Raw genomic sequence first — 15,871 nt, 5'->3', positions numbered from 1 at the left:
AGGAGGATTAGGTAGATCAGGAGGTTTATCATAGTGGAAACAGGAGTCTTTCATCACTTAGTCACCTTTTAAATTTGGTCCCATTCAGTAGTGACTGAAAGTCATTGCTGCTTAGTGACATATGAAATGGGTTTGGGTTTTAGAGCAGATTGTAACTGGAAAGCATCCATATCATAAAAGGCAGAACCACAAATATTTTTAATCTGTACCGACACTGACAATTTTCCCAGATGTGACCTAAAGAGTGAATGTGCATCAAGAGCTTAACTACTGTCTTAGCTGAAGAAACAGTTTCTTAATGCTAGGATAAGAGCAGAAGGCAAGATAGGGTGGAAAATTCTATCCTAGTCACAGAGTACCTGTATTGGCTGAATACCTTCTTCTTCAGAGGTGCTGGCTGAACACCTTTCATGATAAGAAAACCAGCCTAATATTAAACCTTCTAGATTTGAGATGTACACAACGTACATTCAGAAAAGCCAGGTCAAGGAATGCGCTATCAGCATCAGGTATGCATCTCCAGATTTTTAATTCTATTTTTAAGTTTTCAGGCTCAGCCAACATTGTGTCACAGTAGCTGGATAGGATCAGTTCTTATCTGCTGCTTCTGATCATGTGGCATTATCCTGCTTTCCTTATCTTTTAAATCGATGTTGCATTGTTACAAATGACTACATGAGGTGAAAAGACACAATAAATTAGGCTTATCTTGGTGTGCAGGATTTTTTTTGGAAAACAAAAAGGGTAGCTCATTCATTTTCTTCTCAAAGCAAGAGAATTTATCTCTTTTTTTTTCTTCTCATATTATTAATAATGATTATTTTGATTTTTAGTATAATTCAGAATTCTCAGAAGATTTATGGTACATTTTTAAATTGTTCCAATATAGAACAGGTTTCTAAATAGAGGTTCAAAGTATACAAACGCTGAAAGTGATACAAAGACATGAGAATTCAAAATAACAACCATTAACACTTTTATGTAAAAAAAAAGAAATATTGTTTTCTGATGAAATTTAATAATACTATCCTGTTTACCAGAAGGAAGATAGTTACTGTTTAATATTGGACAAAACATTTTAAAAACCCCACAAAATCCCCACAAAACTCCCAACACACAACCTCTAGGAATGTAAGTTCAGGCCAGAACAGCTTGAAATAAATATTAAAATTAAATTTTAATTATTTATTAATTAAAAAAAATAAGTCAACTTCAGGAGCTTAAAGGATTATAAGTTTAAAACAATTACTTTAAAATGTGAAAAAAATTACTCCTTTTTTCTCTTTGCTCTGTGAATGTGTTAGACTATGTCACTTTCATCAGAGCAAGATTTCCTATGAGCCATTTGAGTATAATTCAGTTTCCTGTCTCTTAAATATATTACATTTTCCAAAGTAACTTGTTTTCTTTCTGAAAGCAATATTTTCACCTGTTAATGAAGTGGTGGTACATGTATTACTAAAACAGAGAAAGATGCCACAGGGGTCATTAAAAATAGTTTACATGAAATTGGAATGGTTTTCACTTACACCCTTCATTTACATAATTCCAGAGTAGAATAAAGATTAAAAGTAGAGGATGTGATCAAGTTCATATATAAATAGCATATTAACTATTTAAACATGCACAAATTCACCAGATAAAACCTATGTAAGGATTTTGTTATCATCATCTCACAAATGGGTGGTATAGAGATTAGGAGCCACAGCCTACCAGATTGTACCCCACTGTCCTTCCTCAGTGAAGTAAGTATACTTTACATCATGTATTTCAGCATAGGCTACATGTCACCCCAGAGAGTTGTGCTGCAGAGTATTGCAAATGCTTCAACAAGTCATACATGTTCCTCATGTAAGGTTCAATTTCTTCAGATATCCAAGGTTTAATTAAATAGGTTTTTTTTAGTTTAAAAAATGGTTATGGGTTATTATTTCCTTGTATGGAAAATGTACTTAAGATGTCACTAGCATCCTCAAAATTTGTCCATCAACATAGTAATAGAGAATCACAAAATGGTTCAGGTTGGAAGGGACCTTCAAAGATCATCTAGTCCAATCTCCCTGCCACATGGCTCAGAGCTCTGTACACCCTGACCCTGACATTGCCAGTGATGGGACATTCACAGCTTCTCTGGGCAACCTGGTCCACTCACTGCCCTCATCACAAGTAATTACTTTCTAATTGCTAACCTAAACCTGCCCTCTTTCAGTTTAAAACCATTGCCCCTTGTCTTGTCAATACAGCCACTGGAAACAAGTCCCTCTCTACCGTTTTATAGTCCCCAGGCAATAATAACCCTGGAACCTTTCCCTCCCCAGGCTAAACAATCTCAGCTCCCCAAGCTAAAGAACCTCAGCTCTTCCAGCCTTTCTTCAGAGAAGACTGCTTCCAGAACTCTGACCATTTCTGTGTCTCTCCTCTGGACTTGGATGCATTACTCCAGGTGGGGTCACACTAGAGAAGAGCAGAGGAGAATATCACAACAGTATCTGGCTTCTGTTTGCTTCAGAGTTCCTTTGTTCCTCTACACTGACTTTTAAAGGTTGTATTTGATTTTGTTTCAAATATGATTTGACTTTAGTGAACAGATTTGATTTTATTTTCTCCAGCATCTTGCAGAATCACAGAAGGATTGATGTTGGAAGGGCCCTCTGGAGGCTACCTTGCCCAAGCCTGCTGAGCCCTGGACCATCTCCAGACTTCACCACCTCTATGGCAACATATGCTAGTGTGTGATCATCCTCAAGAGTAGAAAAGTTTTCCCTGATGTTCAGAGGAAAGCTCATGTTTCAATTTGTGCCCATTCCTTCTTGCCATTGGGCACAAATGAGAAGAGCCTGGGACCATTCTCTTTGCACCCTTCCTTCAGGTATTTATATAGGTCAGTAAGATGCTCTCTTTTCCAGGCTGAATAGTGCTTCAGTCCCAGCTCTCACAGGATTTCTCTTTAAAAAATGCTCTAGTCTCTCTTATAACCCATTGCTGGACACTGTTCAGTAGTTCTCTAGCCCTTTGATACTGGGAATATATCAACTTTTCCTATAAAATTCTATCAAACATTTTAAGATATTTGAAATAAAAGTTGCATGTAAGATGCTTTGTGATCCCTTCCCTCCCCCTTCCCTTTCCTTTCCTTTCCTTTCCTTTCCTTTCCTTTCCTTTCCTTTCCTTTCCTTTCCTTTCCTTTCCTTTCCTTTCCTTTCCTTTCCTTTCCTTCCCTTCCCTTCCCTTCCCTTCCCTTCCCTTCCCTTCCCTTCCCTTCCCTTCCCTTCCCTTCCCTTCCCTTCCCTTCCCTTCCCTTCCCTTCCCTTCCCTTCCCTTCCCTTCCCTTCCCTTCCCTTCCCTTTCCTTTCCTTTCCTTTCCTTTCCTTTCCTTTCCTTTCCTTTCCTTTCCTTTCCTTTCCTTTCCTTTCCTTTCCTTTCCTTTCCTTTCCTTTCCTTTCCTTTCCTTTCCTTTCCTTTCCTTTCCTTTCCTTTCCTTTCCTTTCCTTTCCTTTCCTTTCCTTTCCTTTCCTTTCCTTTCCTTTCCTTTCCTTTCCTTCTAATTAACTAACATCCAATAACTGTAATATTTTCTTGTAATTATTAACTTGATCCTAAGACAGGTCAAAAGATCATGGGAGAGAGGCAGTTTTTTCAGCTTTCAGGGCATTCATATAATAAAGACATTCAGACAAGGCCCCCACTTTACAGTTACCTAGCCTGTGCCAGACTACAATTTCTGAGATTTTTTTATATTTAAGCCTTTCAGTTGGGATTATCCTACAAGGGAAGAAGACATGATATGTAGTTCCACTACTGCTAACAAAATAATAACCAGCCACTTGCAAAAGTGGTGCTGGATTACTGTGTCTTCACACAGCTTGCAAGTCTACAGGGGGCTCCAAAACTCTGCAGTGATGTGTTTCAGATTAAATTAGTATAATGCAATTTACATCAAAAACAAATTCAGAACATATTCATTTTTCATCCTATACCAAATCAGGAATGAAGGAATGAAAGAAGGGAATAGAGGAAGGAAGAAAAGGAAGGTAGTGCATTCATTGATTCATTCATCATTTCTTTTTCCATTTTTAGACTGTAAGATTATTTCATCTGCTCTCATATGAATTATAATTAATAGCATTAATAAGGTGCTTAGCCTACACTGAAAGAAAATTAATGTTATTAGCCAGAGAATAATTCTCTAAGGCATGTCATATGCAGGGACATTGTAACTGTGAATGCTTTCAACATTGAATTCTGTTATACAAACATCAGTATGAAAAAGGAATAGACATACATGGTCCCGAGGCTTATCAAGAGGATTTGTATTTTGGATTTTTGATGTGGATTGTAATCATACTCTTCAGTATTGGTTTAACAAGTCAGAAACATTAAATATTAAAGGAAGTATTTTATTCATGTGTCTTTTAGGTTTTTCTCCTCCTAGTATGACGATTGCCTTACAATTGAATAATTGTCCAATTTCGTACTACTTCTCAATAAATAAACAAATGAAAATGGAACTGTTTTGTATTTAGAATTCTGAGTCTTGAGTGGATTTTTCCATCTTAAAAGAAAAACTTGCTTTCTCTCTTGAAAATGGCACCTAAAGTCTTTCTGATTCCGTCTGATCTCTCAAATGAGGAATAATGCATCAGTTGCATTTCATTGCTCAATCTTTATGTCTTTTTCATCACGGGCCTATTAGTACTTCTACTTGCAACTTCTACTCTTTTCTACTCCCTTTTTTTAAAGTCATCCACAAGGGTCTTCCACAACATGACACAGTCAGCAGAAAACACTGTAAATTTCTTTTAGAACTCAGTTAAAGTTGGTGTATTTTTCCTACCAAAAGTCAAAGATTTCTGACGTTGTTCTATAATGTAGTTTTCAATACGCTTGTGTTTTCTTCATATGCTGTGCCGTCTTTACTTAGAAAGTCTTGCAGCATATTGTTATATCTGGGCTATTTTGTTCTTACTGCTTTTGCAAGTTACATTCATCTATGCATAAATACAAATTTCTGTCATGTGAATGATAAAATCTCCATTTCTGAAAAGCTCACAGTATTCCCTTTTTCATATTTTCTAGACTTTTTTTTTAAACTTTTCTACTGTAGCATCTTCAGAGGCATTTCTAAGAACATACTTGTTACTGACATCAGAACTACAGTGAATCAATCTACTTTCTCTGACATAGCTGATGCATTAAAACTGGACTTTTCAGTGGATGTTAATGGAAATAAGTACTCCCTTCAACTGACAAAAAAAAAAAAAAAAGAAAAGCTATATTATTCCTCCAGATTCATTTGGAAATGACAGCCATAACTTTCATTTTTTTTCATCAGGCTAATAATGGAGGAGAAAGTAGCAGAGGAACTACACACATTTTCTACATCCTGGAGCAAATATGCCATCTGTCATCAGCAAGATCATACAAGACCTAAGGAAAAAAGAGTGACCAGATCCAAACTGAAAAACAAAAAATTGTTACTTTTATACTAGGAAATAACTAGTTTACCAGTATACTCGCTGTGGATCAGTTTCTCAATTAAGCTAGCTCCACTGTCCCTGATGCTCCTGTAATGAACAGGAAAGGACAATACCTGAGGAATCTTGTGTATCTCTACACCTAAATTTGTTCTAATTTTTTATATTAGCACCATTACATGTGCATCTCTGATTTATCCCAAGCTTTTAAAATAGCATGCATCTGTCCTACACTTGGTTTATTTGACACATCTTCTAAGAGCCTGTGGTCATTCTGGAAAAGAGCAGTGGTTTTCAATCTGTTACCACCTCTGCATCTCTAAATAGCCCAAAACAGCAGCATGTCAGCTACCCAGCTTTCCAACTCGCTGTTCAAACCCTAGAGACACTCTCTGGAGCAGCAAGGAAACAGCAAAATGTAATGGCAGCAGCAAACAACCAACTAGGTTGAAATAAGCTAAATATTGCACAACAGAAAAAGGAAATAAAACAGACAGTAAAATCAGCCAATGCCCAGTTGATTGCTACAATGTGGATGCAAACAGAAATTATAACACATGCATCCTTTTATCTAATGCAAGTACCCAATTGACCAAATGCTGGTGGTCACTGATAGACATGGTACACCCTGCTCTCTCTTTACAAAACATGATTTACAAAACAGTATTTTTCTGTTATAGCCTACATTGAAAATCCTTTCTAAACACATCACAATTTCCCACAAGGGTTTTTCCCATTCCTGTAAATACTGCGATAAGTACGCTACAAATCACTAAGTATGCTGCACTGCCTTTTGCCCACCACTTCTGCAATCAGACTTGTTGATGCAAAATATGCAAAGAATACATGTTTAACTGCACATGCTGGCATAATTCATGTATGCACCAAAGCTAAATATCTGTTTATAGTAACTTAGTCAAAAAGCTTTCTTGAAGAAAGCCAATTTGGATTGACTTGTACTGAGAAGAGAATCAACTTGGAGTATACAGGAAGGAAAACCATAAAGTCATCTTTAGTGCTTACAATACTGCTATTCTACCATATGATTATTTACAAATATGAAGTGTTACTTGTTTTCAGAGATGATTATCTCTAGAATTAGAGAAACACTTCAATACATCTAGAGATACAGGAAGCCTGTTAACAGATTTAAGAACCAATTCCTCTCCAGCCTCAGAGAGAATGGCTCTGAAAGGTAAATTTATGGTTTTTGACTATTCTTCATAAAGAGAAGTGGACCTCATTTTAGTGATTTCAGTAACTCAGAGAACTCACTGAAATAATTAGAGAATTAGTTTTGCCAACAATGGATATTATATACATAATTTGAAAACATTTTGATCCTGATATCATTTGATCACTTTTTAAATTAATATATTGCTTTATAAGGATAATCTGAATAGGTGCACTCAGAAGCTCAGAGAGTTGGATTTAACTACTCAGCTTGGTTAGATGTTCTCATCTCTGCTAAGTCCATGCTGTATAGACCACCTTCACAGTCAAAGGGAATTGGCTTTTGTAGGACACAATAAATTTGGCAATAAAGTACCTATTGCAAAAGCTCAGATTATTTTGCTTTCTAAACGAAAATGTTTCTTTCCCCTAAGTATAAAGGACAAGTATGACAGATACACTGTAGATACAAATTGCTTGTCTCAATTTGGTGAACACAAACACAAGTCATCGTGAATTCCTTCCACTGCTGTTAGAAGCACACGTAACATACCTACACTCCAGTCCATTTCCTCCACTGCATCACCATATAAACCATGCTTGCTCTTTCCTTTGAAATCTTCTGAAGCATACAGAGCAGTATGGACATGAAGATAAGAAAGGACAAGAAGAAATGGTGTATCAGTGTTCCTAGAAAACAAAAAAAACCAAAATCACTAACCCTTAGTATATTTTATAATAATATTTCTACAAATAAATCTTTCTTCAATAAACTTTTTTAAAAAATGGTTCTCTGTCCCCCCACAAACAAACAAACACAAAAACAAAACAAAAAAAGGTGAAAAGGAATACTGAAATTTATTAGTGGGTGATTCTGAATAAACACACACTCAGTAAAAACGCCTCTCTATTATTGAACTGAAAGCAAAAATAAATGATAAAATCTATCTAAACACTATTTTCTATATATATTTAAAAAGGACTTGTTTTAAGGCAGGAATCCAGCAGTTTCTGAATACAAACACCTCTCCTCATTTTTACAAGTATATTTTTAAAAACCTGAATACAATTGTTTGAAAATATACCCTCAGCACTACTTATCTATGTGAAACACAATTTCCTTCCTCACAAAGTGACTTGGAAGCTGATCAACTAAACTGTTATGGAGAACTGGGTCTAAGGTGTATGACCAAATCTCTTTTCTTTTAAAGCTCTGTATGTGTATGCGTGTGACTCTACATAACATCAAAGCCATATTAATATAAAAATTTTTCTTCTCAAAGTAACAAAAGTCTCCATTGTCTTCTATCTGTATATTTCGTAAACAGATAGAAAAGAAAGAGTGCAATAAATAGACTCTGTAAATTTTACTGTTCATGTGATCTGCCAACACAATATTTATGATCAATTCCAGCAGGCTGTGAAAGCAAGTCTCAAACAAGTACTTCTCCTTATGCATTATTTATACTACTTTACTTAAAATTGTGCCGTACTAGCCAAATTTACTGCTATGTGCTCTAACAGCAGTACATTATGCATATCGTAAATATCTGCTGAACCTCAAAAACACTACGCACAAAACTTGTCTGGATCTCACCTTAAAGTACACAGCTAATTGCAGACTACTTTCAGTTTTATTTATCATATTTTCCCTCACCAAGCTGTGGTGGATAATATCTGTGATTCACATCAATATCAAAGGGAGGCCATATATTTTCTCAAGCAATTGGGTCATCAACCCTTTAAAGAGGGGAGGCCCAATGCAGGCATGCTCATAAAAAAAACATTTTTTTAAAATTAACAAATAAAATCCTAACATTTAGAACTTGAAAACAAAGTCTTTTAGTAGAAAAGATTAACCTGATATTAATACTTTCCTCTTAAAGAAAAATAATATTGTTTAATCTAGTATATTTATGATCCATTTTCCCTCTCTCCTTGGTTTTATCTTTTCTTTCACAAGTTGCATGGTTAATGTTTTTTTCCCTACTGGCATATACAGTAGTAGATAAGCACAAAATGGGAAATTTTTAACCATATTACTCATTTGGTAAATGTTCTTCTGATGGAGATTTTTTCTTCATTAAAAAAAAATAAACTACTTTTTTTAGGAAACTCAGAAGAAATACAACATTCTTCATGTGGAAAATGGATAAAAAAATATTTTAATTCACTTACAAACATTTGTGCATCAATCCTGTATTGCCCTATTAATATAAAGTACTGATCCAAAAAATTTAAGACAATGTTTTTATCTTAATATAAAAGACACACTTTCCATAAAGTGCTATTTGAAAGGTCACATATGTCAGAACTTTTCACAACTGTAGCAACAAATACCAGGGGATCCCTAAGACAATTAAAAAGGCTGAAAATATCACCAATTGAAGTAAAAAAAAAGGCGTATACTTAAAAGTAGCAAATATATGTATATATTTAATATATACATAAATATAATACTGACCTTTCACTAGAAAACTTTACTGCGAGGCAGACGATTTTTGTTTTACAACTTGCATTTTGTAATTCCTGGGATTACGCGTCCTTAAACACAGTTCACTGAATTGAGATTAATATACAAATTCTAATGTAAAACACTGCAAAAAATTATTTTATATTTTTAACACTCCAGACTAAATTTAGTTTTCATGCAAAATACCTTGTTCCAATGCCATAGAGACTGCATTCTCATAACTGCCTACTTGCTTTGCTAAAAGTATCAATAGCTTACAAATGTTATTTTCAAAGTGTAATAATTCAAGTTTGTTTTGTTGTTGTAATTTTGTTTGTTTGTTGAACTCACAGAAAGATCTAACTTTCATGAAGAGCCATTAAATCAATGACTGATATGAAAGGGCACTACATAATTCTCTTTTTTCCAACTAAAATTGACAGATTTTGATTGACAGTTTGCTGTTGGGTGGAGAAGTGTCTCACCTATTAATATCCTATAAAAGATCAGAGGCAGCTATTTATCTCCTGCCAAAACACTTTGAGGAGAATCATAACCAAATACCTTCACTGTGACCTTGAAAATGGAATGACAATACCAGCTAGTAGGCAGGAGAGAAATTTGACAATAAGGGTTTAACTCCTGAACCACTTCAAAAAACAGCTCTTTCAAAAATGTATTCCCACTATCTTTTACACAGTCCAAACACAGAGAATCACAGTTTCAAAAGATTTGATTTTTTTTATCCTCATATGAGTCACACAGTTTTTTTCGATTTATTGAGTAGCTAGAGAGATTACATACATCTGACATAACATATTCTTCAGAGTATTTTTAATGGATCTTGAAAACATCTTAGAGCATCACATTGCTGGTGACTCTTCTGCATTGCAAAGTACCAGGTTTTTTTTATTGTGAGGTGTCTTTATACTACTCAAGGATTCAGCTCAGGCTTGAGCTGTAAAATACAGCTTTTAAGTGGGTGAGAGAGCAATTAAAACTAATCTGACTTTGTGCTTCAAACACGAGTCTTTTAACTTTTTTCCTGCAAATCTGCTCTAAATGCTTGCTGCTTTGAAAACTCCTTGGGCAACTGTCTGCTTTTCTGTGCGCTTAAGTGGCACAATTGACACCTTGCAGGGAAGGAACACCACCCAAAGGTGCCTGCAGAAGCTCTTGGGCCATGAGAATGCAATGAACCAACAAGGCCAAGTGCCAAGGCCTGCACTGAGTCATGTCATCCCAAGCACAAATGCAGGTTGGATGAAGAATGGGTTGAGAGCAGAGGTGAGAAGGACTTGGGGGTATTGGTTGACAAGAAGCTCCACATTAGCTGGCAAAATATGCGCTTTCAGCCCATAAGCCAACTGTATCCCAGGCTTGACCAGCAGGTAATCCTTGATCACTTTTTGGGATGAGGCCTCTACAACTGCTCTACCTGTTCCAGCATTTCACCACCCTCCAAGTAACGGACTTCTTCCATTGACCATTCAGTCTGCCACTCATTGCAGAACTAGTGAGGTCCCTAATCATTCTTAAATGACCTAAAGATTCAGTAAAGTCCTATATGAACTGATACCTTCTTCCTGTTATCTTTGTGTTGAAAAGCCATAATCAGAGGTCTGAGAGAAAAGGTATAAAGATCCAGTAGAGCTGTTACAGGTTATAAGTTACTATATTTTTTAATATATGTGCACATACACAGTATATGTATACAGAGATACACAAAGTCCTCTCTATAATTTTTATTTTCCTGTAAACTATAAGGAAAATTATTTTGAACTTTGAAAATTATGCTTATGGTATGACTGGTAAAACTAGGCATGAAAATTTTTCAAATTCACCTTCACCACAGCTTTAAAATATAATAACATTTGTGTTTAAATACTGTTTTCCAGAAACTAAATTTCATTAGAATTTTAAATCAGAGAGGTATTCTGCATCACAGAGTGGTATTTTTATGTTGTTAATTTCTGATACCCTAGAAACTGGACTCTGACATTTTGCAAAATTGGATATTCTGTGCAGCTGGTCATTGAAGGACATACTGAAGAAGTATGAATGACAACCACACTGAATTTAGCATTAAATAATTAGCATCCATTTGACTTTCAAATACATTGTAATACCAACAGAGCATTCTGATAGTTTACAACATGTAAACACACTTCCTCTCAGGAAAAATCAATTAGAATTAACATACACAGAACTGACCTGCCCACTTACAATTAGGGTAAGCAACTAAACTACTAACTGTTTTCACGCACCGAATCTGACACTTGTAATTGCATATATTCTTCTCCAGTGCCATTTTTGGGCACTGAATTTTGTATTTGCTTTCTTTCAGTCTATTAAGGAACAAACAAAAATTGTAATATGCATACACTGGAATAAGGAAGATAAAATACAATACCTCCTCTCCAAAAACCAGACCAAAGTAAGTACAACATCACATTGCTATACTGTGCTATACTATACTATGAAGACATTATAAGACTTTAAAAATACAAATTCTAATGATTAATTAGAATCACAGGCCAAAGTCGGACAGCCAGCAGCCTGAGGTAGTAGCTCTGAAGATCCCTCTCCTTATTTTGCTAGGAATCAAAACCTCTATCATTTTGTCATCTCTGTGCCCAAACAGACTCCAGGCACCACAGCACTCACCAATATTTCTCTGTTCACAAGAGCAGGTCCAGCAGGGCCCCTCCCCAGGTGGGTTCACTCACCAGCTATGTCAGGAAGTTGTCTTCCACACACTCCAAGAACCACTTACACAGTTTCCTGTCTACTGCACTGCATTTCTAGCTCTGATAAGCTGAAGCCCCACTCATCAACAAATTGTGAGGAACTGTGAGACTTCTCCCAGCTGCTTATATAATATTTTGTCTTCCTCTTCATCCTGACTGGGTGGTCCATTACATACCCCCACCATGGTGTCTACCTTGTTGGCCTGTCCCCTGATTCTTACCCATAAACACTCCAACTTATCACTACCATCATTAAGCTCTGAATAATCAAAACACTCCTTAACATAAAGGTCTACACCACCGCCTCTCCTTCTTTGCCTATTCCTTCTGAAGAATGTTTATACATGATAAGAAGTGACAAAACTGAAAATTACTGAGAAACAGTCAGAAAAGAGACTGTTTGGAAGCCCATCCCCTTAACTCAGAAGAACTTATAAAGGTAATACAGGCAATAGGTAACTAAACTTACATAGATAAAACACAAGAAAATGAATATACAGTAGTTTCACGAATACAAGCCGCACGGATTATAAGCCGCACCCCCGGTGCCTCGACAATGTTGCTGTCTTTGTCAATAGATAAGCCGCACCCCGAATATTAGCCGCACTTTCGTTCGTCGCGAGAATCCGTGCGCAGCTTTCACAAATTGGCCAATTAGTAACAGGATCGCGGCATAGCGGGCTTTACTGGCTCGGGGCGGGGCCAGGAAGGCTCGGCCCGCTCATGGTTGCCGACGGGGCCGGGTGGCCCAGCTCAGCGCCACGGCTCGGCGGGGCTGGCCGGGTGGTGCTGCCGCCGCCGCCGGGCTCGCTGGCCCCCCTCTCCCGTCAGCACCGCCCCGCTGCCGCGTTCGCTCGCCCGGCTGGCAGGGCTGCCGCCGCCGGGCTCGCCGCCCGCCCCGCTGCCGCTTTCGCTCGCCCCGCGCCGCGCCTCGCGAGCGCCGCGCCCGCCCCGCGCCGCGCCCGCCCCGCGCCGCTTTCGCGAGCGGCGGCGCTTTGGCGAGCGGCGGCGCTTTGGCGAGTGGCGGCGCTTTGGTTCGGCGAGCGGCGGCAGCGCTTTGGCTCGGCGAGCGGCGGCGCTTTGGCTCGCGGCGGCGCTTTGGCTCGGCGAGCGGCGGCGCTTTGGCGAGCGGCGGCGCTTTCGCGAGCGGCGGCGCTTTCGCTCGCCCCGCCGGCAGGGCTGCCGCCGCCGCCACCAGGCTCGCCAGCCGCCCCCTCCCGTCTGCACCGCCGCCGCGTTTCCTCGCCCTGGCCGGCACTGCAGGCCGCCGCACCGCCGGGCTCCCCCACGCTGCTGGCCCCGATTATGCTGGGCTTCCCCCGCTGCCAGGCAGCCCCACCCGCCGGCCTTCCTGCTTCTGCCATGCTCCCCTGCACTGCTAGCCCCAGTTCTCCCGGGCTCCCCCGCCATGCTGGCTCAGGCTCTGCCGCCCGCCCCCCACACTGCTGGCCCCGCCTCTGCCAGGCTTTCCCACCTCTGCCGGGGCCGGCCGGGCTCCAGCTTGGCTTGGGGCTGCCGCGGGCTCTCACTTCCGTGTTGGCAGCTTTTAGAATTTTGTTAATAGATTAGCCGCCCCGGAATATTAGCCGCACTTCCGGGTTTCCACCAAAATTTTGGTCAAATTGGTGCGGCTTGTATTCGTGAAATTACTGTATATTAATATACAGTAATTTCACGAGTATAAGGCACACCAGAGTATAAGGCGCACTTCCAGGTGTTGGCAAATTTCCAAAATTTGTCCATATATAAGGCACACCAGCGTATAAGGCGCACTTTTCTTTTGCAGCGAGGATCCGCGTGCAACAAAGTAACGAATTAGTAATGGAATCGTGCGATCGCGGGGTTTACTGGCTCGGCTCGGGGCCGGGAGGGCTCAGCCCCACTCGGCACTGCCGCTTGGAGCTGGGTGGGCTTGGTTTGGCGCTCCTGCTCGGGGCCGGGCGGGCTCAGCTCGGCTCAGGGCTGCTGCGGGCTCGCACTTCCGGGTTGGCAAATTTCTGAACTAAAGGGCTGAAAGAACTGGAATGACAAGAATGCTGTCAAGCACTGTGACTTCCAAAAACCTCGTGGTCCTTCACTTCTGCAACCTGGTTGCCTCTTGGTGGCCATCCACCTACATACGGCCAAAGTCAGTGGTTTAGTCATAAAAGCAATGGTTGGTCTACCGGTGCTCTGAAATTAATAGGTATGAACTCTATCATGTCAGAACTGGTGTGTCAAAGCAAATATTGATTTTGTTGCTAATACATGAGGCAGATCAGTTCAGTGAATATTAATCTAATTACTCATATCCCCAGGAGGAAGGTTTATGGTCATATACTTTGCATGTGGATTGATTAAAGGGCACAGTTAAGATTGCTCAAATGCCCTAATTGCTTCTTAATACTTTAACATGTTTGGTTATTCTTTAATATAACACTGACTATGAAGAGTCTGGGTTACAATTCTCACTGTAATTGCAGCACTCCTGTAACAAAGTTTGTTGTAAATTATGAATATGTGCTATTAACCTTGACTTCAATTTAATATCACTGTTGTCTGAAAACTACACTGACATTTGGGGCCAAGTGCCTAAATGATGTAAAGCCACTTACCTTCAGCTGGGTCAACAAAGCTATGCTGACTTAGGTGATACATTATTTTGCCAGCTCTAAACACTGGGGTCAAATAACAACACTAATCTACATGATAACACTGCACATTACACATAATAATACAGTTAAAAGAGTTACTAGTTTTCTACCATTGATTTTCATCTTGAACTCACTTATTTTCAGGCAATCATTTCATTGTCATGATACTGAAATCAGTGAAACATTCATAGATACCCAAAACTGTATCACTACAGGCACTTTACATAATTTACATTATTTACATGTAAATAATGGAAGAATATACTAACATATAGTCAATGTACTTGAGAGTCTTTTGAAATCACCAAATACTTGGTCACTAAGCAAGTACTCTCTCAACAATTTTCAAATGTGTTTGTTCCAGTGTTTGTAATAACAAAGTACTTCACTGTTAAATTATTACAATATATCTGACAAGGCATCTTTATATCTATCTCCATTGCCAAGAGGAAATAAAGATGGTTTAGTTAATGTATAAATACTTATGAGAATATTGATTGTGGGGAACACTTACTCATTTAAGGAAATTTGCAATAAAAAACATTTTTTCAGTATAATGTGTAGAAATGGCCACATCAAAATTCATAAGGTTAGAAATAATAAAAAATTGTAGTATGAGATCAAGATTTTAGACAAACATTTTTTCTTGCTAACAGTTAGAAGCAGCTGCTCTGCACAGTCATTAAGTCCAGAAAATAAGGCTGCAGATTCTTGGTACATGTTTTCATCAGCAAGGACACCATATGCATATATTCACTACTTTAAAGGACAGTAATTCAGGGATGCAGAATAGACATGCAGAATAGTAGTAATTCTATACCTTAGAATGATTTTACCTTGATTTAGTATTTTTAAAAATGCTGCAAATTGTGTTGAAAGTGGTGGAGAAAAATATATACACATATTTTGTTCCAGAATTTAAACTAATTAAATATCTTTTTCTCCAAATATATTGATTTCTATTTTAGAATATACAAATGTATACTTTTTTGACTTAATCCCATTAAGAGCCCTTTGGTGACAATTGCAGTAAAGTAATTGACTTAGCAAAAAGGAACTATGACTTAGGATGGTTTTGCAAACCCAAGGTTTAGGTGGCCCAATATGATGGCTATTAAAAACATTGTTTTCCAAACACCTGTTTGTTCCACAGAATCACAGAATACATAATGGGTAAAGTTGGAAGGGACAACAGTGGGATAATCTGGCCCAACCTCCCTCAGGGTCATCCTAGAGCACATGGCACAGGATTATGTCCAGACAGTTCTTAAATATCTCCAGCAAGGGTGACTCCGAAACACCTCTGGTTAACTGTTCCAGGGCACTGTCACCTGCACAGCAATAAAGTTCTTCCTCATATTCAGGTGGAACTTCCTGTTCATCAGTTTC

At 38.6% G+C, this 15,871-nt stretch overlaps 1 protein-coding gene across 4 annotated transcripts in view; it reads right to left on the bottom strand.

Moving 5' to 3' along the window:
* STS (steroid sulfatase) overlaps positions 1-15,871 on the bottom strand; it is a 106,960-nt gene that overhangs the window by 55,741 nt on the left and 35,348 nt on the right. For all 4 annotated transcript variants that reach the window (XM_033052128.1, XM_033052129.1, XM_033052127.1 and 1 more), the window contains one exon: positions 7,201-7,337. In XM_033052128.1, the coding sequence (XP_032908019.1) occupies positions 7,201-7,337 (137 nt within the window). The remainder of the gene's footprint in view (positions 1-7,200; positions 7,338-15,871) is intronic.

The sequence above is a fragment of the Catharus ustulatus genome, chromosome 2, assembly GCF_009819885.2.
Source record: "Catharus ustulatus isolate bCatUst1 chromosome 2, bCatUst1.pri.v2, whole genome shotgun sequence".
NCBI lineage: Eukaryota > Metazoa > Chordata > Aves > Passeriformes > Turdidae > Catharus > Catharus ustulatus.
Note: the sequence above shows the minus strand (reverse complement) of the source record. Positions and strands in the feature narration are given on the sequence as shown.